Consider the following 25,013-nt stretch of genomic DNA (forward strand, 5'->3'; position numbering starts at 1 on the left):
AGTTCCCGAGCCAGGTAAAGATTATGCCCAACAAATGGCCTCTGAAAGCTGCCTGTAGGGATGGATAATAGAAGACTTTTGCGGGCCTTCGATGAGCGAGGTTTCTCGACGTGTGTGACGGTCTGCCGTGGATCACAATTCAGGAGGCTGCTCCTCGACAGTAGCACTTAGTCGCCGTGTTTTATTTTTACCTGGGAATGTCTTAGAACGGTACCTGGTGGTATTTTCACCATAAAACAGAGGGGATTGCGGGGACTTCATGTCCCTCATGCGTTTTCCGCTTCGTGTATTACGTTCAAAATCATGAAGATCTTTACTGAATGCCGGTCTGTTCGCAGTCGTTCCATCGCTGTGCGTAGATTATGAGCTCTACATTTGAGCTCCAGAATGATGACGGTGCCTGAGTAAAGTGTCGAACGAGTCGAGAGACAGTAGAGAAAACCACAGTTGCACACTTCTATCAATAATGGCGTGAAACCTCAATGCCCACTACATATGCCAGATGGCCTTGTATTTCATAAAAGAAGGTAACCCATTACATGTCTCATAACTTTGTTGTTTCTAAGGGAAAGCTGAACTTTACGTGTCTGATGACCTTGCTGATTTTCAGGGAAGGTAGAACATCATGTGTCTGGTGTCCACGTTGTTTTTAGAGGATTTTAGAACATTACATTTCTGATTACCTTGCTGTTTTTAAGGGAAGATAGAACATTACATGTCTCATAACTTTGTCGTTTTTAAGTTAAGGCTGAAAATTACGTGTCTGATGACCTTGTTGTTTAAAGGAAGGAAGAACATTATGTGTGTGATGACCTTGTTGTTTTTAAGGGGCGTAGATAATTGCATGGCTGATGCCATTGTTGTATTTAAGGGATGGTAGAACTTTAGATGTCCCATGAGCTTGTTGTTTCTTACAGAATATAGAATATCACATGTCCGATGACCTTGTTGTTTTTAATGAAAGGCACATTTCATGTCTGATGACGTTGCTGTTTCTGGGGGAAGGTAGAACATTACATACCTGGTGACCTTGTTGTTTATGAGGGAAGGTAAAACATTAAATGTATGATGACCTTGTTTTTAAAGGAAGGCAGAACATTATATGTCTGGTGACCTTGTTACATTTGAGGGAATGTAGAACATTACATGTCCGATGACCTTGTTGTTTTTGAGGGAAGGTAAAACATTACATGTCTGATGACCTTGTTGTTTTTAAAGGAGCGCAGAACATTATATGTCTGGTGACCTTGATGTTTTAAAGAAAGGTAGAATATTAGATGTCTGATTACCTTGTTGTTTTTAAGGGAACGTAGAACACACACGACTGATGACCTCGTTGTTCTGTAAAGTTTCCCTGTAGTTAGTGTTGAAACAGGAGAAAGAAAGTCACGACTAATTTACAAGTATCCTTTTTATATATCAACACTGTACATGAGATCTATTCACAGCGGGATCTCGCAGATGAAGCGCCGGTGATTTGCACAATAGTAGTTCACCAGCAGAGCTGGCCCGACAGTTAGGGCGCACTTCCTACCAGCACTGTTTTCCGGGAAACCAGCCAGCCACCAACTGCTGGGAGCTGGCTCACCTGGAAACACAGGACACAAGTGTCGTACAGTAGATCCATAACACTTTATCTTTCTTCAGATTATCCCAGTTATTTCCGAGGTCACTGCAGCCACCAACTGCTGAGTGCAGACTCACCTGGAAACACAGGACATAAGTGTCGTACCAAACCAAAAACCACACCCCATCGCACTACAGCCCTTGAAGGGCCTTGACCTAACAAGCGACCGCTGCTCAGCCCGAAGGTCTGCAGATTACGAGGTGCCGTGTGGTCAGCACGACGAATCGTGTCGGCCGTTATTCTTGGCTTTCTAGACCGCGGCCGTATCTCACCGTCAGATAGCTCCTCAATTCTAATCACGTAGGCTGAGTGGACCTCGAACCAGCCCACAGGTCCAGGTAAAAATCCCTGACCTGGCCGGGAATCGAAACCGGGGCCTCCGGGTAAGAGGCAGGCACGCTACCTCTACACCACGGGGCCGCCAAAGTGTCCTACAGTAGATCCATAACACTTCATCTTTCTTTAGATTATACCAGTTATTTCCGAGGTCACTGAAACACCCCAGGCTCATTTTGGTTTTCGCCTCAGATTTACGGCCAGATGGACTTGCTGACAACACGCGCATTTCTGGATGAAAATATCAACCCAGTATAGAGCGGGATTCGAACCTCAGCCTTCAGGACCCCCAGTAGATATGGGAGTTAGAAGAGCATCCACGTTATCCCCTGTTTGTCGTAAGAGGACACTAAAAGGTCAACCACTGGATCTCACTTGAGACCGTGGTTTGACGACCATGGTTCCTCTAGCTGAGCCTGGCATTTTCCCCACTAAATTCTTGTCAGGCTCCTCTCTCTTATCTTTCTTGTGCGACCTCTCTGGGTCAACACTTGTTCTAGTCCGACACCGATGTCCTTGGGAGTCTTTCATAATCACGACCGTCGTGGGGCTTCTCTATCTTTCCGGTACCTTCAACTTTTAGAAGTGCCGGACCGCTTCTGATTGGTGTTAATAGAGGATGGTCTCCCAGTGGCATTCCTATTAAAACAATATTCACTGATGTTCTACTTGACTGCACTGTTAAGCCACCAGTAATCTTATTCTAAAAATAATTTCTATTGATGGCAACAACTTACCACGTGAGTGGTTCGTCAAACTGGTATTACATATTGCTATCATGAAGTCAACCAGGTCCGTGTAAATGAGATCGGAATATGTTCACAGATCCACGAATTGGAGCGATGTCAATTTTATCTACGCTTTTCACAGGCAGCTGAAGCACTTTGTGGAAATTTATAAAGAAGTCTTGGATGTTACCTCATGCTCCAGTTTTCAATCCGATAACTTTGATGTTACGAAGCTGGTACTTCATGTCGATACACCGTGTGCTGCCAGTTGTACTCTATTACGTGCATTCCCACATTCTGTTCCGCTCTTCTGTATTGAATTGTATTCCCTATCATTACGCACCGCGGTATTTCCATTCTGATTTGCTGTACTTATTCTTTCAATTCTATTAATAAATAGTTTGTCCCTTATAAGACACAGTCATCGCTTTCGGTATATTTTCAAGTTTCGTAATTCTTATCCGTGTGTTTTGAGGTTGCGACAACATTGTTGTTTTATTTTCCCGATAAGTACGACCCCGTGGGTAGGGACCATACAATACATCCATGGTATTCCCTGCCAATCGTAAGAGGATAACAAAATGCGCCCCAGGAGCTCTTCATTTTGGAGCGTGACTTAGTGACCGTGGGGAAGTTAGCTGAGTCCTGGCATTACTTCCACATAATTTTGTCAGGCTCCTCACTTTCATCTATCCTTGGTTAACTCTCGTTCTTGTCCGATCACGGCGATATTACATTTTCGATACCTGAGGAGACTTGCATCTCCCCCTTCCCTTTCTTTAGCCGATACCTTCATCTCTCGAAGTGTCGACCCTTTTCGTTCTTTTGCTCCATTACATGATGGCTGCCCAATTTTAGTTCCTCATAAAATACAAATACCACCATACCACCACCCAATAACTGAAAATAGTAATAAATAACAAATGCCGACATGAAATATTGACCGAGCTGCCTCAGAGACGATGAAGTCTTGTCGCTATAACGTACCACAGTGCTTCGAGTGATTGAATAGGCCAGACAAGAAGTTGAAGTATATGCTGATGCTCCTCAAACCAAGATCAAATCCACTATGCCTGGAGCACTGTCGTCTGAAGAAGTTGTGGCACTGCCTTGTTATACATCTGTTGACCTAAAATGTCCACTTAGTAAGAATCGCGCCGTGCTGTCAGAAACTCACAACATTATAAACGACTAGTGCTGTACGACAAGTAATTGGAAATAAGAACCACACATGTTAATGTATTTATGAAACAAAAGACAGATAGTCGTTACCCCTGGAAGTACTGAACGCTGAAAGGCATAACAGTCTATAATGATTTTGTATGTATGTTAATAGTCTTTAATACATACTATGGAGATAACATGGTTTGCATAGTGCAAATGATCCATTCACTGAGAGATAGTATTTAACACGTAACAGTTCGAGATCTTGTAATGTGTAATTGGTGCCAATGATTCCCGTTTCCTCAGTAACTTTGTGTAAGGCAACAGAAATGCCGTTGCAGCTATGTACATCATCACACGAGGCAATCACTTCGCAGAAATGATCGTCTGTCTATAACTGTGGAAACATTCTCATTATTTCAATATCGTCCTGAATGACAAACAAAATAGGGATTTAATACATGAAAGATCTGGCCAAGGTATCCTCACAGCCACCGATCTCTAGCACTCGGCGTGCTGGTAGCACCTGGATATCGTAACGTGCCCTGCTGTGTTCCACTGAGTAACATCAGAGATAAACAAGACTTCTTCAGGCGATGGTTTTCTAGGAGGTTCCTTCCCATCTGTAATTTTTCTACTTTCATTGAGCACGCCCACTGACGAAACTATGCCCATCCCGATCTGTCACCCGTAGTGCACATTTTATAACAGACACCAACATATCTAAAATCAATACAAACCAGTGAACCACCCAAAAGTCAGCCAAAGTGAAGCGATGAGAATCATAATTGCGATGAACGAAATACACAAAGGCACAGTGCAAATATCACCCCCAGTGGAGTGATAGTGTCAGACTGTACTTGTTGGGAATACAGTGATGCGAAACGTGCAAGTCGCAGACTCAAAGAGAAGCGGAAATTGTAGTAGCTGCAATAAGGAAGCTGAAAAGACAGCACAGTGAGATTTACAACAAATTCGAGCAATTTCTTTTATTATAACTGAGAAGAAACGGGAAGGAGACGGCTTCAAATATCACAAAAAATATGAAAATTCAAGCGCACCAGAAAGTAGAAACTGCTTCTGGAGTCGATGATGTGAAGGTGAAGAGAGCAAGCACATACGTATCGATTAGTTAACCTGGGATCAAGTGAAGACACCGCGGTTCACGTCTAGACGTCATCTGTTCAGAAGAAAATATTTCCGATATCACATCACAGAGACTATTAGACAGCGAGGTTGGCTTTGGTCGTCTTACTATCGACGATGTCACTACTTGGTCTGAGGTTCACCAGGTTCCGTAGTCGTTACCAAGGATATGGATGACATTGCCACACAACTTTCATATGTCTCTGAAGTGTTAGCATCTCAATTTGTAAATTACTGTTCACGTTCGAGTACAGAGAGACACCATTGAGTTCTTGGCGATTACGACGAAGTTAGGAACACTACGTATGTATTATACTTTGACGACGAGACATGTGGGCACTTTTAATTAATTAATTAATAAGAGCATACAAATGCACATAGGGAAGTGTGGGTGTTTATTCTCTGGTATAATGTAGTAGTGTTCTCTTGCGATTCTTGCAACAGGAGGAGTATTATTTGTCACACAAACTACACGAAGAGTCCTTGTTGGGTTCATGGTATTTCGTATTCTTGCATATTCTGTGGTGGTATCCACGTATCGCCAGGCTTGTCAGTGCAGAACGCACGTCGTGGTTTCCTTTTGTCCATCCTATATCAATCATGGCATCTGTAGAGTAGAAATTCTCTTCTACATTCGTTCGCTTGTCTAGTCGGAGGGTCAATAATTATTTTCTTGGCTGGTTGATGGCAGCATTAAGTGACATCTCAAGTCCTCATTGAAGGAGGTTCATACGCAAGCCTTGAGGGCGCTTTTTTGCAATTCCGAGGGCTCATTTTAGGAAGCGCGCTTTTACTTTTTGTATTGTCTCTAGAAATTCCCAGATCAGTTCCAAGTCGTACGTGATAATTGGTACTATTTTAGCGCTGAACAGAGTCATAGCTGTGTTCTTCAGATCGCTCTTTCCCTGATGTGGATCCTGTATGACGTTCCTGATGTCTCTAGAGTTAGTCCTAAGTACTTGTTCCTAGTAACATCTTGTCTTCGGTCGGTAACCTGCCCCTCTTCGAAAAACCATATGTAGACTTTTACCTGGTTTATGACGAATTTGTTGTTTTCAGCTCAAATGTTCAGTTTGTTTAAGGCTTCTTTGAGGTCATTATCGGTCTGCGAACCTAGGACCATGTCATGAGGATACATATAGAGCGACACCGATTTCAGATTTTCAATGGATTTTCTGCGGCAGATGTAGCAAAGTTAAACAGGGGGGGACTAACTGGGTCACCTTGAATTACTCAACTTGTTTGAAGGATATCTTTTGATATACTTATCCCGTCGTTTATCGCTACATTGCTTTGTCATAGGAGTTTCCTATGAGTTTTACAATTGCCTTGTCATCAGTCATGGAGTCCATACTGTTCCTGTCCAACATGTCGAATGTGAAGACTGTACAGTATTTGCCTTTGGGGAATCTTAAGCCGCCCAGATGTCTTCTTATAGACATTTTATAGCCTGTGAAGGTGATCGTTTCCTTCTTAATCTGAACTGATACTCTTATATTTGATGGTCAGTGAAGTTCGTTTGTCCTTCTGATATTATACTCTAGAGCAATCCCTCGTTATGAGATTGGTTTGTCGGCTTGTCCTTTCCTTTATATCATGTCTTTATTCTAAATTTCCTGCAGACCTCGGAGATTTTTCCGCTTTGTAGACATTTGCTGAACAAAAAGATCCATATATTTGCAAGGTGTTGTGCACTTCTTGAGACCGAGGAATCCTAATTCAGGTGGTCTGAAGATATGAATACCTTATTTAAATCAATAATTTAAAAAAAAAGTACAAAACACACCAAGGAGTTTCTCAGCGGAGGTTTACGAACACTTGGTCTGTGTCCACTGTGAGATGCATTCGGTACTTCTCAAAATCTGGTTTCCGTTTTTTCCTCACAAGAAAGTTTTCAGCTCACACAATAGAGAACACCTCTCCCTCATCAGGGAGGCCACCCGGCTGTAAAACTCTGTGGCCCCACCAGAGAGTAGAGATGACCTCCTATGTGTCTCAGGAGGATGTGATGACCAAACAAGTGCTGTTTTATCCCCACCGGAATTGTTCATCGTCTCTGAGCGCAAACGGTAAAGACAAGGCCACACATTCTACCAATCAGAAATGAGAAAATCTGCGACAAAACACGGAACTGCGTTTCTGCATTTGAGACTGAGATAAATCAGCATCTTGGAGGAATATAAAGTTCTGGCTATGATGTAAATGAGACCTGGTAATCTGGCAATCTAGAAGTTGTAGCTTGCTGCTTGTGAGAACTGTTTAAGTCTGCGAGGGCTCCTCAAACATTTTCACGTGTCGAAGTAATGACATTCCTGCTCTGGTTCAGCTCAGTAATATCAATGACGCTGATAACGGTGATACGCGTATCCTTCTAGGTAATTCACGGCGATATATATCCTGAAACAGAGACAGCATTTACGTACGGTCGTCATCATTCAAAACCGTTCGTTATAATTATATAAAAATATTGTTTTCGAGATCATCTGAGCGAGTAGCGAAAAGTACATTCTAGCCGTGAAAATGGAAATACGGATATTCTAAGCAAGTTTCTGGGCCTTGACTCACGAATTACTTCAAGTGATTCAGAGAAAATAAGGAAATGTTTAGTAAGAAATCGGTAAAACACAACGTCAACTATAAATAGAGAACGGAGTAACTGACAGCTGCTGGTGATTGGTAGTGTGTGTGAAAAAGAGAACAATAAAATATGACGACAGGCGGTACATTTAAACAGGAAGCGACACATTCTTATTCACTCGGGCTGTTTGTCTACGAGCTTTACCTGTAATACTTATCGTCGCACATGAGTGTGTTGGTGATCAAGAAACATCCTGTACCTGCTAGTTGGTAGTAACATTTCTCACAACGAGAACTCCATGACGAGGAATTTTTATTAATAGGATGTGCATCACTAAATGCAATACACTTCTCCTACGCGATGCAGGAGCATTCGCACCCGTTTCCCAGGTGATCGACCGTCTGATGGTGAGAAATATTTCGAAGGCGTTTTTGACGGCTGCTTCGTTGTTGAACCTCTTTCGTGTCCAACCATGACCCCAGGGTACTGTTGTCGTGTGAGTGACTGCAGTCACGTCCTAGTACTTGAACTATGGGCAACGACTGAGGGGACGAGTACGTTGTACTGAGAGTCGGGAGTAGTATTGAGCACCTCGGACATACTCTGAGTGATGGCTCTCCTTGAGTCGGGAGTAGTATTGGGCACCTCGGACATATTCTGAGTCATGGTCCTCCTTGAGTCGGGAGTAGTATTGGGCACCTCGGACATATTCTGACTCATGGTCCTCCTTGAGTCGGGAGTAGTATGGGCACCTTGGATATATCCTGAGACATGGTCCTCCTTGAGTCGAGAGTAGTATTGGGCACCTCGGACATATTCTGAGTCATGGCCCTCCTTGAGTCGGGAGTAGTAATGGGCACCTCGGACATACTGTATTCTGCGTCATGGCCCTCCTTGAGTCGGGAGTAGTATTGGGCACCTTGGATATATCCTGAGACATGGTCCTCCTTGAGTCGAGAGTAGTATTGGGCACCTCGGACATATTCTGAGTCATGGCCCTCCTTGAGTCGGGAGTAGTAATGGGCACCTCGGACATACTGTATTCTGCGTCATGGCCCTCCTTGAGTCGGGAGTAGTATTGGGCACCTCGGCCATGTTCTGAGTCATGGCCCTCCCTGTGCTCAAGAGGCGAGGACTATACAATCAACCGTAGGTCGCTAACCTGTCAGAGGAGAGACTCTCACTTGGACTATGCGTAAGTAGATGAGCAGCCTGCTTCACATAATTTACCGAGCTGAGAGTATTTTAAGCAAGCCTCCGGGAGTAAAGGATTTCCAATTAGTTTTGACAGTGCAGGATTCCTTGGAAGCAAAGAGGTGAAGGAAATTATATTCGATATTAATCTATCGACCCACAGTAATGGGGAAATCATAACAAATAAAGTAGAAAAGGGCGAGTTAGGAAGAGTTAGGAAATAATGATATTTCGGCAAGCGGTGATAATGAGGAAGGGATAGGAGGAAATCAAATGCTTTTAACAAGTGTTGAAAAGGGATGGGCAGCGTGTGGGTTACGGAGGGAAAAAGGAAAAAAGTAATGTTTTGGATTAATCTGGTAAACTCATAGTACTTCCGAACAGATAATGGTACAGGTGGAAGGAATATAAGAGGAAATATTCATCTTGACGTCGCGAACAACCAAGCTGACAGAGTAATAAGATGAGCCTGGAAAGTTAGTCAAGGTCCTTCTGATTTGACGAGAGCAGTAATTGCACCTATTTGTAAGCAAGAGGACTGCTAGAACCGTCAAGGTACTTCAACGACACTGATGATGGTGATTCCTTCGTGCACCGGGCAAGGTATTCACTAGTATTTTTGGAGGGAGAAACCAATAAATGTCTTATACTGTGTTGGATGAGACCAGTGTGGTTTCAGACCTCAGAGGGGATTTCATGGTCAGGTCTTCAGTATTCGTCACATAAGTAAAAAGTGCTATGATATGAATAGCAAGTTTTGTTTATGTTTCGTAGATCTAGAGAAGGCATATGAGAGAGTACTTCAGGGAAGGATGTCAGCCACACTGGGAGAATATGGAATTAAGCCTAGATTATTGGGAGCAATAAAACTCACTTATGTTCACATTGAAAGTGGATGGTAGAACGAGTTCTTGATTCAAGGTACTTACAGGGGTGGGATATGGCTGAAATCTTCAATGTTGTTGTTCATAGTTTACAAGGATCATCTACTGGAAGGTATAAAGCGCCAGGGATGCTGAAATGTCGTAAGCATTTTGGTTTTAATGGCAGACAGAGCTGAAAGCCTGCAGTCTAATTTCTTCGAAAATAAAATAGGTGCAGTGAGTCCGGCATTAATATTGGCATTACCATGAATAAAGGGGCTCCCTGGCCGAGGCGGTAAAGGCGTACTCGGTTCGCCCGGAAGGACGTGGGTTCGAATCCACGTCAGAAAGTCGTAAAATTTAGGAAATTAGATTTCTACTTCCGGAGGTGCATATGGCCCTGAGGTTCACTCATCCTACACCAAAAATTAGTACCAGGTTAATTCTTGGGGGCAAAGGCGGCCGGGCGTAGAGCTAACAACTCTACCCCATCAAGTGCCGAGGTTACGAATAGTGGAAGCCTTTACCTTCCTCCACTCCCAGGGCCTACGTGGCCTGTACGGAGATGTCTTTGCTTATTTTTATTGCCAAGAAGAAAGTCATGACAGTGGGGAAGAAAGTTCCGAGAACTGAATATCAGGTCGGAGATACAAAACTGGAACTTCTCCCAGGAAGCAAGGTGCAGCATAATTAATGCAGTGAGCTCCGGGATGGAACGGTCTGTTTTCAGGAAAACTTCGCTGTGTGGGAGTGCAAGCTGGTAGGACTCTGGATATCTCGTCCATACGTTAGTTGTAATATAAATTGCAATAACGAGAATGAAGTCTAGAAACACCGGGTGGGAACAATGACAGGAAGGTACCCAGAATGAGAAGATAATGCTAAGTGATGCATAAGCTCCATTGATGAAGCGGTACTCCGGTGTTGGGGTCGCGTGAGGTGAATGGAGGCTGATGGGTTACCTGCGAGAATAACGGAGTCAGCCATCGAGGGTAAGAGCAGTAGAGGAGATCAGGACTCAGTTTCTAATTATTTAGAGGCAAGAGGTGTGGAACCAAACGAGGGTACAGCAGTCTATAATGATGATGTCCCTACCACGACTCCAGTGTGTCCTACTCTCTAGTTGACGTCCGTGATAAACCTGCACGCCTTGATGCGGCACATAGCCTACTCCTGTCAAAGAACACCGAGAGGTCTGCTCAAGGATTAACGTCTCCATCCGACAGATGAATGTGATTATAAGATCTGCGGCCATGAAAGCCTTTTTTGATGTATCTCCAATGGGGTAGCATTTTTTGAACGGAGAAATCTTTTCTCCTTTAGCAGGTTAGCAAACTTGATTTGCTAACACGGCGGGGCCACACAGTTTGGTCTGCCACTGCTAAGCAGAGTCCTGGAGGGGCGTGCCATTCCAGCTGATGAGTCCAAATGGCACGTCTGGACGAAACTCTGCATTATGCACACGGCCTAACCACTCAAAAGCTGGTTCTATTCCTGTGATTATACATTCGTATAGTTTGGGAGACGCCAACGTGCTGGAATTTTATCCATTAGGGTTTATTTTATGTGCCAGTAAATCTACGGACATGAGACTGACATACCACCGAACTGAGCGAGGATCGAACCTGCCAAGTTGGGCTCAGAACGCCAGCGACCTACCGCTTGGGCTACTGAGGGCAGGACTTCTTCATTCCTCCCCTGATTATAGGCAATACGGTGTGGTCGTCAGCCAGTGACATCGCTAAATGTCGGCTTCTGTTGTTTAATATGACCAATGTCCTCCGTCCGACATTCGGTAATTCATGAGGAGAAGAGAGCTACAGAGAACTCACCTTTCACAGACACCCAACGATCTTCATCTTCGGGTTTGTAAACTCCCATCCAGGGGCTCCAGATCACACTCTCGTACATTGTAGGGAACACCTCGCTTCTCTCCCGTTCACTTTCCAATACCATGAGATCACCTCCGTCTCTCTTGCACTGCTCCCTGGCGTCACTCCAGCTCTTCCTTTCACTGTACGTCTTATAACAGTTCAAACCTTCAAACAGTCGGTAACCTGTGGGCAGATAGAACATCACACGTTCATATTTTAGACCATCCTACGAGTGAAAATGACAATCCTTCATTATTTGTCCTACTCTTTGATGCACGACATGGGCAGGAGACACCGTAGCGTACAGAAGAGGAGATAATGAGATGAAGTGAAGGACGTGATGTACGATAGCAGAAAAGGAGACGGTGAAACGCGGTGCCGACATGCAGCCTACTTCGGTCATAAAACAGCAAGCGATTTGCTCAAGGCTCAACTTCGCCCTCAATCTAAATGAGCAATGTGGTGAGGTTTGTAATGAATCCAAGCTTTTGTACGCAATCCACCAGCACCTCTCCCACCCGGCTGGCCAACATTGTGGTGGTGAAAATTGTTTCGACCAATGGGACGCCTTAAGCATCTTGCCCAGCAGGCGGGCCAGTGCTTCTATCTACGTGATAAACTGATTTGTGCGGCTCATTTCCGGAGCTGGACCGTTCGGAGTATTTTCGAGATGATTTAGCTGTCTTGGAAACAGCCAGCTCTCTTCGTATTCCGGAGATGTGAAAAATGAATAATCAACAATATCACCGTCGTATTTTCTGTACTTGGTCATGGATACTTAAATATGTGTGGCGCGTCTGAAAGTGCCCAGTTTTCAGCTGAGTAACTTGGATTGGAAATTGGGCATATTAGATTCTATATGTTGCCGGATATTCCTAACGATTTCCATAACGTTTTATTCTACTGGCTACCACGTGACTTGAAACCAATGATTCCTACACATGCCTGCTCTAATTGTATGATGATATGAATTAGAATGTTTGCAATTATATCAACAGGGGTGACGTTCAGTCCAGCATGCATTGTTTTGAGCTGGATCCAGCTGTACACACAGGGAACGAACATGAAACCAGGCCATGATATGCCAACTGATCTTCATTTTTCTGAGATAAATGCTTCCTAATAAGAAAACCTTCACTTGTAATGATTCACAGTTAAACATACTTCCTTCTGTAAGCTTTAGATCGTGTAATATCAACGTCCATGCTCCTTCTTCCACTCAAACATTGCACTATGGCAGCAGTAGCACGATCATTAAAGGCCCTTCACTCAAATGAGCTTCGGTAGGCAAACTGGCGGTAAGTCGTGATGATTAAGCGGTGCCGAAAACTACTGGGGGATTTTGTTTTAAAAGAAGAGAATCCAAGGCAATGCATTCCATTCTTAACTTTCAGTTGATATTTCTTTAACATTGTATAGAATATAATTATTTCCTATTCTTGTTGATTTATGTTCAGATTCGGGATTTTTATAGAGACATCTGTCCGCGTGGATTGCCCCTTCTCTGGAGAGTTACGTTTCCTAACTCTCCTCGGGAGAAATTTCATCGATCTCCGTAAATTACTTTATTTTTTATCAAGAAGTAATGTTAAAAATTGGTATCACACATAAAAACAAATTATGAGTCAGATGTGTGTCCTTTCCTCGGACAGCCTTCTCCCACTGCTCTAAATGGCTACCTGAAGATGATCGGTTATGTGTACGAAATATGCGGCACTGTCTTCAAGCGCAGTAAGACATAACGCAAGACGCACTATGTATTAATGACTTCCTCTTGAATTTAGTTGCATTTCCTCTGTTTTGTTGCCACCTCCATTTGCTCACTATTAATAACTCTGGAGCCGCCTAAATCTACATTAATCATTCATTAGAGGGGGATTTTCTCCAACTGCAAAGTTTCTACTATGTACAGTATTTCCAATAGTTGCGAGCAATAGAATCACTAGAACGTGGTCCACATTGGATTTCTTAAAAGTGAACGACGTATTACTAACTTCATCATTTGTACAACTTTTGGTTAAATTACATGAGACATTATTTTACAATATTTTGAAAGGTAAATCTCAGCAGTTGGCAACACTGCATTTGTGAGTATTTCTACCTCATTACGTCTTGATTAGTCACAAAATGCAGCTTTTTTGTGTTGGCCTGCGAGGCCCATGTTACACATTAGTGTAGAATAAACGAGCACTTACACAAAACAGGAGCACATATGACAGTCAGTAAAACTGAGAACATCAGCACTGATCAACGGCATCCACACTTTGGAAGAACCGCCGTTCTCAGACCGAATTATGAGAATACTGTGAAAGAGAACAAAGGCCAGGTCATGTCGTCTTAGAATGCCCTAAACCCGCACATATTGTGCCACTCATCGGAAAGGCATCTGCAGTTGTACCAAGTAAAGTAATGAGAGTTACCGAGCGCAAGAGATAAATGGAGAACTTCTGCTTGACCACTGTCTGCCTCAAGGTCTATAAAGTGCTTTCACATGTTCTCCACGTGCCCAAGGAACCGCGAGGGAAGAATGGAATAACTGACAGAGGGATGACCTATAATTCAAACTTCAGCAAGTTTTATATATAAAAAAATTCACAAGATTCACGTATCTCTTGATTTAATATTTCAGAAAAATGTCTTGATAATTATTCTTTTCATACGTAATATTTATCATCTTTATGTTTGTGTAATTCAAATTGAAACATGTCGGGACATGCGTCACTGGTGTGTAACTATTCAGGGTTCTGTGATAGGGTGCATGTGACTTTAGGGTCTTCAAAAGGACAAATTCTCTTTAGGGAGACATAAACAGTTATCCGCGTTAACGTTATGTTCACTGAAAAGTATGATGAAAGAGAAGTTGTAGCAATTACAAGTTTCGATCGAATCGTTCACATACGACTTAAGTCAGAAAATGATGTTCTGAAAAAAACACGATCAAAGTTTTAGAATCTCTGCCAAACGAACACGCATATATACCGGCCATTATTTTGAAGTTATATCACTAGTATAATTCTTTCCCAGGGTTAGTAGGTATTTACTTTAACTCGAAATATTGTTTATTTAATACATATATTTAATCACAAATGCAATCAATAAAGTAACTGTTATGGCAACTCACCCAATTTTATAGTCTTACTCTGTCATTTTGATGAAGGCGGTGCCCTTCAGAGTTTTTCTTAATGTTAATATTATTTAGTCAGCGAATCTACTAAAAGGGCACTTTGTTACCTCCTTCAATTTTAAAGGCTCTGCCTTTGGTGTATTTATCAATGTTAAACTTTTTCTTTAATTAACTGCTATTGGCATTTTACCAGTTTTTCTCTCTCGTTATAACGAAGGCTGTGCCTCCAACTAAAATTATCAAATGTAAAATTCATGCAGCGCAGGTTTTGACAATTTGCAAGTCATTAAATTATACTTAACCTGGCAACGTTTCATGTAAAAATATTATCCTCTGTTTTTTGTCAGACATATAAGACGACTTGTTTTCCCATGGTGTTGTAAGGCTTTCGACTTATTTGCTATTCAATTATTCATGTGAAAATATATCAATGATAAAACATTTTTTGTAAACTAAGTGATAATTTTAAATCTGTGGTTCTGACATCCTTTCCCTCCAGTGGATCGCCCATGGGTTTTGTTTCCTATTTCAGTCAAAAACCCCTACAAGTGGAATTCTCCATTTGAGGAACGGTTACAATCCTAATGTGTACTGTTCGCAGTTCTCAAGAGCGCCCCGAACAAGTTGAGGAGGGAGACGAGCCTTTCTTTGAGAGTCCTGCGGAGTTCAGCAAGAACTGATAAGGATGGTTGCTAAATTTTGTACGTATTGCAATTCACCTGGAAACAAAATGTAAGTATGGATTCCTGGTAGTTTTATTGAAGTAGTTTCCAGTTGCTTTCCTGCCCAAAATCGTGAATCAATCTTAGATAATAATATTATGACTGCGTGCCGTAGGAAAGAGCCATAAACGGGAAGGTGCCTTACTAAATGTGCACATCCAGATATTTGTCTCATGCAAAACTGAGAAGCCACGGAATCACCTTGAGGGATGTCGAACCCACAACCTCTACGTGATAGTATCATCGGCTCGCGTGTGGGGCCGCTGTGCCGTACGCTGCGATATGTGGAACACTCAGCGGGTCCCGCCTTCACTTCGGACCCAAGACGCTCTCATTTCTCATATTCTCTCTACTCGTGCACTCGTTCTGCAGACTGCTGCTCCAAGCAAACACCTACACAGTAATTGCAGGGTGAGTACTTTATCTGTGGAACGTGGAATACAACAATTAAGAGCTTTACTTTTCTATCTGAACAAACTAGATCCAAATCTCCAAGAAACACATGTACGTTCGTCTCTCGTACACCACTCATAGATAATATGATTAACTTCTTGAGAGTTTATCACTCACCTGAATGAGGACAGGACCTTGGTTTCGTAGTAGTAGTAGTAGTAGTAGTAGTAGTAGTAGTAGTAGTAGTAGTAGTAGCTGTAGTAGTAGTAGTAGTACTAGGTGGTGTAGTAGTAGTTGGAGTAGTGGTAATAGTAGTAGTCGGTGGAGTAGTAGCAGTCGCTGCAGTAGTGGTAGCCGGTGTAGTATTTGCAGGTGTGACTGGCTTCATATATTGAGACGTCGATGTACCTGGAAAAAAATACGCATGAAATATGCAATTTCTGATAAATAAAAATCACTTCCGCTGCCTAGTCCGCCATGTATCCCTTCAAAACATACCCTTAACATATACGTACATACGCACTACAAATCTCACTCCCAGTCTCCCCACAAAAATACCCCTTAGTTTCATTTATATTATCCTCTCCTAGAAAGTATCCCACTGATAATAACCTCCTCTCCATTCAAACTGTGCAAATAAAATTCGTATGGAATCATTTCACGGTCTCCGACAATTCCTACTTCAGAATATGGTTATGTTCAAAAAATCGCCTGTACCAAGATTATTAAAATAGTGCGTGTGTCTCTTACTTGTAATGATTCTATTTTGTCCAGTTGAAACACTACTCATCATGATAATGCCGCTCCAGAAAGGTGTATATGGTTTGTTGTATCATTCATGAAAGTGAAGAAAGGTTAGATTCCTTACTTAGGTCCTTTTGAACACAATCACGAGTTTAAGAAGGAGGAGGTTAATTTTGATTTGATGACAAATAACGATAAGCTGTTTACACTTTATATTATTACTGTATTTTCAAAGCAGAGTCATACAGCAACGGACTTGATATAATTTAGATCTCCTACACACATGGCATTCATTCCAGAAGGAAACTCAGTTTGACAGCCAGATCTAAATTGCCTACTGATGCCACGCTTCCCGCATCGCTGATTACCCAGTGAAATATTCCTCGTCTGCATCAATTCATCCGTACCTGTACACCGCAAAGAGATGAGCCCTATACCTAGAACTTAATGTTTCTCATCTTTAACTTTTCCATACCATAAAAATACTTCTTCCGCCGGTAAAAATACTCCCCCACCTATCGATTTTATCTCATCTCTACAAAAACACTCCAGTTTTGGAAGCATCTTCGCTTCCATTACGTCACTTCTCAACCATGAAACAATTCCTTATACAATATCTGGTAAATATGAATGTAGAGAATTACTTAATAATAACCACTATGTCCCCGTACTTTCACTTCCGCTGCCTAGTCCGCCATGTATCCTTTCTAAACAACACACGCACTCCCAGTCTCCCCACATAAATACCTCGTAGTTTCATTTAAAGTCCCACTGATAATACCTTCCTCTCCATTCAACTTCATAACAGATCCCACACTATGTCGTACGTTGTTCGTACCAACATGGAAAACTACCACACACTTTCCCCATCTTCTGTCTTAACGTAATTCCTCTACCTTGGTTCCCTTTCCTCCGTGCACTTTCTCCCCGAGCCTAACTATGGAGTCCTCGATGACCAGAGTCTCGACCTTACTTACTTCATTATATCCGCTTCCCTACTAGTCTCAATAGTCTTCCCTGATGTTTGCTGACCATACCTTCCCCTCCATTTCCTCCTCTTCGTGACCATGTTCCACCCCCTCTTCCCCTCCTCCTACTGTACCTTTTCTCTTACCCCCACATTCCTGAAACAAGTTCATTTCCTCCTATATCCCTCTGTGTTTACCAGCGGTTACTCACGGATACCCTAGTGATAACTGCCCTTGACTTTATCCCTTTGTCCTCAGTTTCCTCCCCCTTAAAATATTAGCATATCTGTCTTTCAGAACATCTCCTCCCACCGCACCCTGTACATTGTTCCTGTTCTTCGTCAGCAGCCTAAACACTTTTTCATACTTATCCCATATCTCCCTCCCGTCACCTGCTCTTTGTTTGGGCTATGATCGTCCAATCTCACCTCAAACCCCGTAGAGTTACGGTTAGCACAATTACTTCCAAAGCACGTGGTCTACGCGTTTTCCCACTACATTCAGAAATGTAATGTTGGCAGGACTGCAGGTAGGTAGTTAAATATGATCACCTCGATTAGGAGTGCTGCTGGAAAGAACTGCATAACCTCGGAAAAGGACACGAGTTCCCATTATTACCAAAAGCATTCTTCTGTAACACCACATTTCAAAGGCCTCTACTCTATTTCTCTACTTAGCATGACTCTAACGTTACAGACAAATACTTCGGCAAACGACGGCCTGAATTGTATATTTATGGTGAGTAGAATGTTTCATTTACAAGATGGCTTCCTTTAGCAAATATTCTTCTTCGGTAATGAACGGACAGTTTCTCCTTTCATTCGTTATGTTACTTCCTAGCCACCCAAATTCGTCCACTTCCTTTATGAGTACATTTCTTAGTCTTATATCACTTGCTTCACCTGACCTTATCTACTACATTCAACTGCCCTTGACATCCTCCAACAATGACGTTCCTCCATATCCAATACTGCCTGCTCTATACACACATTTAACTGAAGGAGAGGCAGACCACGCACCTGCCTCGCTCGCTGACCACTGCAGTTTGTGTTACTCTTCGTTCCCTGTAATTCCAATCCTCTCAAGTATTTCCGAACGCCTAATCCCGTCCACAATATCGAATAGGGAGGAGAATGGCGCAGGCACGTTCCCTAGCTGATTGCCCCTGGACACGGAGGATATACCGCCCACAAACATTGGGGTCCTACTTCTTTGGGGTAAGGAACACCGAGTGTGAATGAGAGTTCTATGACAACGATCAAGAACTACAACACTTGGACTTACCGTATACTGGTGGATGTACAGAAGTCACCGAAACAAGCTGCTCAACTTCACTGCTATCACATGATCTTCTTTCTTGGTGGACATTCACGGCTAATTCCCATTGGTTCTCCGTCGATGTCAATCGCCGCGTATCAACCTGTAAAGAATATTGAACTCTTAAGACATAGAAAATTAAAGCCCACATTCAGTTCACAATCCACTATAGTTCCAAGGTGAGTATGAAGCACCCATTTGAAACAACCCTTCCTACTCACATTCCTGTTTCCTTCTTCGCACGTCACATGAGATGCCATTATGCCCAACTACCACACCACACAACCACAACTGGTGCTTTACTCGGTGTTTCGCCGCACCATACAATGGCAATCGGAGCCGTAACTTACGGAAAACCTATAACGTACTCCCAGAGATGCTGTTTGTTCTTTATTCTTAGATATTACTAAAACATCCCAGTTTCATTTAATTCGGTACAATTGTTCGTGTGTTTTAGAACTGAATGTTTAAAGCACGGAATTTCGGTATTTCTTGACATCATTCTCGTGCTGTAAAAAGGGACAATATGTCCAAAGAGAAATTCATTTAACAAACGAGACTTCTGATGTCTCCAAGCCCGGCTTCAGTGACCATAGTTTCGAGATAAAGGAAGTGGAGTGGACGAAATCACAATCACATATCAGAGTGAATATAATGGAGAGATTCAGGGATCGGTTCGGGAATACGGTACCGTAGACGTAGATGCGTTTCCAGGCAGTGTAGCAGTAGATATGACCGGCTGGACTACTTCGTACGGCTCCAGGTATTGTAGCAGTAGATATGACCGGCTGGACTACTTCGTACGGCTCCAGGCAGTGTAGCAGTAGATATGACCGGCTGGACTACTTCGTACGGCTCCAGGTATTGTAGCAGTAGATATGACCTGGCTGGACTACTTCCTATGGCTCCAGGCAGTGTAGCAGTAGATATGACCGGCTGGACTACTTCCTATGGCTCCAGGCAGTGTAGCAGTAGATATGACTGGCTGGACTACTTCCTATGGCTCCAGGCAGTGTAGCAGTAGATATGACCGGCTGGACTACTTCGTACGGTTCCAGGCAGTGTAGCGGTAGAGATGGCCTGCCTCGACTACTTTTTACGGCTCCAGGCAGTGTAGCAGTAGATATGACCTGGCTGGGCTTATTCTTACTGCTCAAGGCAATATCGCACTAGATATCGATTGGCACGACTTCTTCATTAAACCCAAGACGGCGGCAGTCTCCACTTCCACGGAGCTCTTTTTTTTCCTCAGGGTCTCCATCTGGGCCGGACAAACCTTTCAGACTTCATCGTAAATCAGGGGGGGGGACCATTACGAGATATTTCCAGCCAGACCGATGTTCCTGGAATGATTTCTTAAAGGAATGGTCTAGTTTCTACTTTACTTATTTTCCATAAACCCACAACCTGTGTGTTACCGTTGTTATATTATTTAACAAGTTCAGTGCGGGATTAACATAGGCTGTTGTCACAAAGACAAACTGTGTGAAATGTCTGTGAAATATAAATTCAGTTAACGACTAAGTTCTAGCGCCTCCTGTGACGATCTCTCGAACTAGCTGGCTGCTTGTCTTGGGTCAAGCGTATTAGCAACATGCAGATATTATTTTAAACACGGGATTTTTTCCCAGCAATAACAACACAATCGTGAGTAATTACGTCTGCTATGAGTTACTGCACTTTCTTAAGCCGTTAGTGGTTAGCACATGCAAAGCAGGTTAGTGTTTGATGCACTATGATATCAAGGACATATTAGATTACTTCCGCAAACTGTACTGTGGTTTGAAAGTTGGTTGAAATTTGAATGGTGCATGCAAATATTTATTATACACAGCACTAAGTTACGTGTATTAATCACATACAATAGTATCCATCCAACACGGAAATACAACTCTGAATTTGATAATACACGGTACCGTTATTATCCAATGTCCACTGGCGTTCTTGTGGCCATGCACAGACAGGTCCAACTTCGAGCCCACAGACGATGCACAGTGGTCTGTGCTCGCCAGTGAAACTGCTAGCGTCAGGGGCAAGAGAACCTGGAACAAGTACAGAGTTCAACAGTTAACCATGACTAAAATTACAGCCTAAAGGAGGTTATGACAGAAAATATGGCACTTCAATGCAGAATACTGATTTCAGCTTCCTTCGCTATCCATCCTCAGTCAAACAAACACATTACCTCAGATCGTCAGCCCTGCTTGAAAACTTTGATGGTCAGTTAAGAAAACAGCCCGCAATATTTTACTGTGTAAATTAATCGTGTAAATTATTAATCGTCCGCTTCCCTTTACAATTTTAAGTATTCTGACAGGATTTATTAACATGTTCCTAAGTATTTGTTAATTATTGTGACGAGAGCTTCATGAACTTGGTTCTAAGTACACGCTAAATGATCTGACCATTTCACGGCCCTTGATACATTTTCCTCTGTCGTGGCCAATATTCCTATAACGGAGCCTTGAAAACTACAGCCCCGACTAGTCCAAGTAACTCACTGTAGTTAGGGACAATGGCTGGACTGTATTTTCTCTGAACGTGAACCAACAAGTTGAAATGTAGAATGAGGAGCTCGAAATCTCTGATACTTTACAACATATCTGCGTCTATCACAGTCTGATGACCCGCAGGCTTGCCTTTACAAATTGGAAAGACATAATTCACAAAAGGAAGCCGTAGCTTGCAAAGCACATTAGCTAGGTCGTTTCTCGAATCGAGAAGTTCACTTTATATTTGGGTTTTAAAAAGGTACTCAGAATCGGCAGGAGCAGTTGCTTCTAGTTTTACATTAAACGGGGCTTGAACCTCCCATTTTAGTACACAATGATTTTACAATACGCCCGTTGTCGGGGCTGTAAAGTACGTTACACAGACCCTTAAAGCAGAAGGGGTGTATTACTCACATAATTAGTTATACCTGGTTATCCTCTCTGTATTAGTGGAACCAAACAACAGAGGATGGGACCTTCATGAATTTTAGGGAAATGCGGACACACTAACTGTTACAAGCTTACTAAAATTTCTAAATCCTCCCGAGTATCACACGCATAATTTTCACATAATTACATTTCTGCCATACCTTGTTAATTACCTGCTCCCCCGCCTCCTCTCCCTTAATACACACACAAGTCAATCAGTACAAGACAACTCTATCAGCCGATGTTTCTTGAAGGATTTACTTTCATACATTTTGAGTGAATAATCAATTTGATATTATATCATTTGATGGGCTGATTGAATTGATCACAGTTTTGATAACTTCTGAATGATTAAAAGAATAACTTACTGCTGATAGGTTACCCAACTTCAAAATACCTCTCCTCTCCCAGGCTGATAAAGTGCTTTTAACACCAGGGAGCGGTCCAAAATCGATGCTAGGGACTTATTGTCACGGAAGTCAAACTACTAGAATATCTGACGGTTTAAGGCATTTCACACAGGTAACAGCATAGTCAACTTCACGAGGCCGCAATATCGAAACAGTGAACGTAAATGCCGGCAATGTCTACAAGTTTTCCTCTAGGATTCCACCTACACCTCTCTAAATGTGTCATAATTGGGCATAACTACTTATTTACCTTGGAGCACCTCCCCATTTACTGTACTTCACTGTTTGCATGAAGGAGCTATACGAAATTAGCTCAGAGTTTCCATAGTATCCCCAGTTTACAAGTGACTAAGTGACAAACATATAAAGGGGATAGTTATAGTCCAGATAGCTTGACATGTGATGCACGTAAGATAAGGAAAGCATTCCTTCTTGTTACATTGCACACAATGTTTCAAACTGCTCTGATAGAAGGAAATTTGTGTTTAGGAAAAGTCATTCCACTAAGGAAGGGTTCAAGCAAGATATGGCAGATATTTGATACTCAGGAGGCCAAATGGACTGCATCGGTATTGACCTAATCAAAGTCTATTGAGAGAGCAGAACAAGGAAGAGACGGCCAAGGTGTAACTGAATAGGTGGCAATATTTCCAGAAAGCAAACCCAATGCCTTAGAATAGGTGGAACGCTGTCGGGTTATACTATGATTAAGAGTGGATCCCGCAAGCCAATGTTAGTGTTTTCTTGCATGTTAATTACTGCGTCGATGCTGTGAAAGCAGCACATGGGGATCACTGCAAGTACCTAGGTGATCTTTACAGATCTCTTCATATGGTTATGAGTGTATTTAGGAGTTGTAGTAAGAATGTAAGACAGAGGCGTATAAGTCACTGGCAAGACCCATTCAGCGTACGAGAGACTCACCAGATTACTTGACTCAAGAACAACATGAAAAGATCCAGATGAGAACAGCGCAATTTGCTCTGGGTGGCGTCCGACAAAGAGCAGTGTTATGTTGGAAACTTCGTGCTGGGAAGACTTGGGAGTAAGGAGACGAACATTTTCAACATTATTTTGATTAGCAATACATCACCACACTTAACTCTATACATGGAAATTGTCAGGGATAGAGATTTAAATGTTATGCCTGCATGACCTAAGCGCCATCACAGTCCTGGCTCTGTGGCCCTCTTAGCACACTTTGTACTCATATTCTTTGAGGAAAGAATGCTGTGGAAACAGACTGATGACGTGCAGCAGATCTTGATGAAAGTTGTGGAGACATGTGAAAACCTTGGTCTACACCTGAACTTAAAGAAGACCCAATACATTATTGTGAGCAAGGCGCTGTGGGTCAACGGAGCTCCGATACTGAGAACATCGCCGTCAACGAGCGCTGCAGCTTCGTCTTAGGATAGCGCGGAGCTGTGTGTATGGAGTAGAGCCCTGGACTATGAGGAATGATTAGGAGCGTTTGAAATATGGGTCTACTGTATTGACCAGGATGTGTAGAAATGCGTTGGGCTGTTTAGATCATGAAGCTCCCCTACTCTGGTCTTATCATGAGGCACCCTCCTCCAAATAAATATGCAAGGGAACATCGAGAGAAGAGGGGTCCTGGGAGACCCCGCACGTCTTGACTGGGGAACCTGCGACTGTGGTTAAACCAACGGCAAAAGTAAGATCGCCAACGTCCGATGACGGATACGGCACTAGGACTCTGTCCAGTGTGATGCTAATTATTCCGGTAGACTGAGCGTCCAAAGAGACGGGAGGATAAAAGTGGACCATGCATTGAATAATGTACTCTTAATAACGGATTGTCCCTCTATTACTCGTGTGGAGAGACCGCACTTAACTGTATAGCTTGGTGCCTGCTGAAAGTCTTTGCTCCCCTCCGACATATCTCCTACACTGACAGTACACTCACGTTCCCTGGTTTGAACATTCATCAATCACAAATTATCCCACTCAAATTCTATAAAAATTCCATTACTCTAAACAGATATTACATCCATAAATTACCAAGTTCCATGGCGAAATGGTTTGGTACAACGTGTACCGGGTTCGATTAGCTGCCGTGTCGAGATTTAAACCTTATTTGGTTAATCGGGGACCATGTGTTTGTCATGACAAGTAGGAGCCGCATGCCCAGAGACATGGAGATAGTCCATTAGACCTTCACAAGGGTAGCTCGGGGGACATTCGCCGTTATTATTATTATTATTATTATTATTATTATTATTATTATTATTATTATTATTATTATTATTATTTGTCCAACACTTGTCCCGTTTCACTACGAGGTCGCGTATGAGTTGAGATGAACCTGTCCTGGCGGGTTCTTTTTCTTTTGACCGGATATCCTCTGACGTCAAACTTATCAGAGAAGTTAATGAGATGAAATGAATTACCTGATATGATAGTAAGGAAGGAGAGGGTGAAACCCGGTACCGGCACATAGCCTACTCGTGTCGAATAGCACCAAGGTGGCTGCTTATGACGGAACGTCTCCACCCGACGGTCGAATCAAAGGCAACAGCGTCATATGGCCTCACTCCGTATGAGCACTGCGGAGACGTTTACAATTTAATCCAGGCATTGGACACGCAATCTAGTGATTAGAAATTGCATGCCGCCAACATCTCTACCCTGCCGGCCAACACCTCTACCCTGCCGGCCAACATTCGAGCAACGGGACTCGAACCGGATAACCGCGGTGTCACAGCGTTTATACCTCAAAGCCTCAACGATCAAGACCAAGAGGCGGGTTGTTATTATTATTAGTAGTAGTATTGAATTTCCAATCCAAGCCTGACATCACTTCTCCCTTGACCCCTTGTTATCAGCTGCAGAGAAATAAACAAACACTCACCAAGACAAGCGACATCCTTACGAGTTCTG

At 42.8% G+C, this 25,013-nt stretch overlaps 1 protein-coding gene across 1 annotated transcript; it reads right to left on the reverse strand.

Moving 5' to 3' along the window:
- Positions 1–1,442: 1,442 nt before the first annotated feature.
- Positions 1,443–25,013, reverse strand: LOC137503238 (snaclec coagulation factor IX/factor X-binding protein subunit A-like). Its single transcript, XM_068230778.1, has 5 exons — positions 24,985–25,013; positions 20,695–20,820; positions 18,746–18,881; positions 11,469–11,693; positions 1,443–1,588 (listed from the first exon to the last, which is right to left on the reverse strand). The coding sequence occupies exons 1-5, from the start codon at positions 24,997–24,999 to the stop codon at positions 1,443–1,445; spliced, it is 648 nt and encodes a 215-aa protein (XP_068086879.1). The 5' UTR covers positions 25,000–25,013.

This window comes from Anabrus simplex, chromosome X (genome assembly GCF_040414725.1).
Source record: "Anabrus simplex isolate iqAnaSimp1 chromosome X, ASM4041472v1, whole genome shotgun sequence".
In the NCBI taxonomy this organism is placed as follows: Eukaryota; Metazoa; Arthropoda; class Insecta; order Orthoptera; family Tettigoniidae; genus Anabrus; species Anabrus simplex.

Excerpts from the sequence above, each read along its gene's own strand:
- LOC137503238 (XM_068230778.1), bottom strand. Across the intron at positions 11,694-18,745 it reads TGTACATCCACCAGTATACG|GTTACCGACTGTTTGAAGGT; the intron begins GTAAGTCCAAGT and ends ATCTGCCCACAG. Across the intron at positions 1,589-11,468 it reads TCGTTGGGTGTCTGTGAAAG|GTGAGCCAGCTCCCAGCAGT; the intron begins GTGAGTTCTCTG and ends CTGTGTTTCCAG.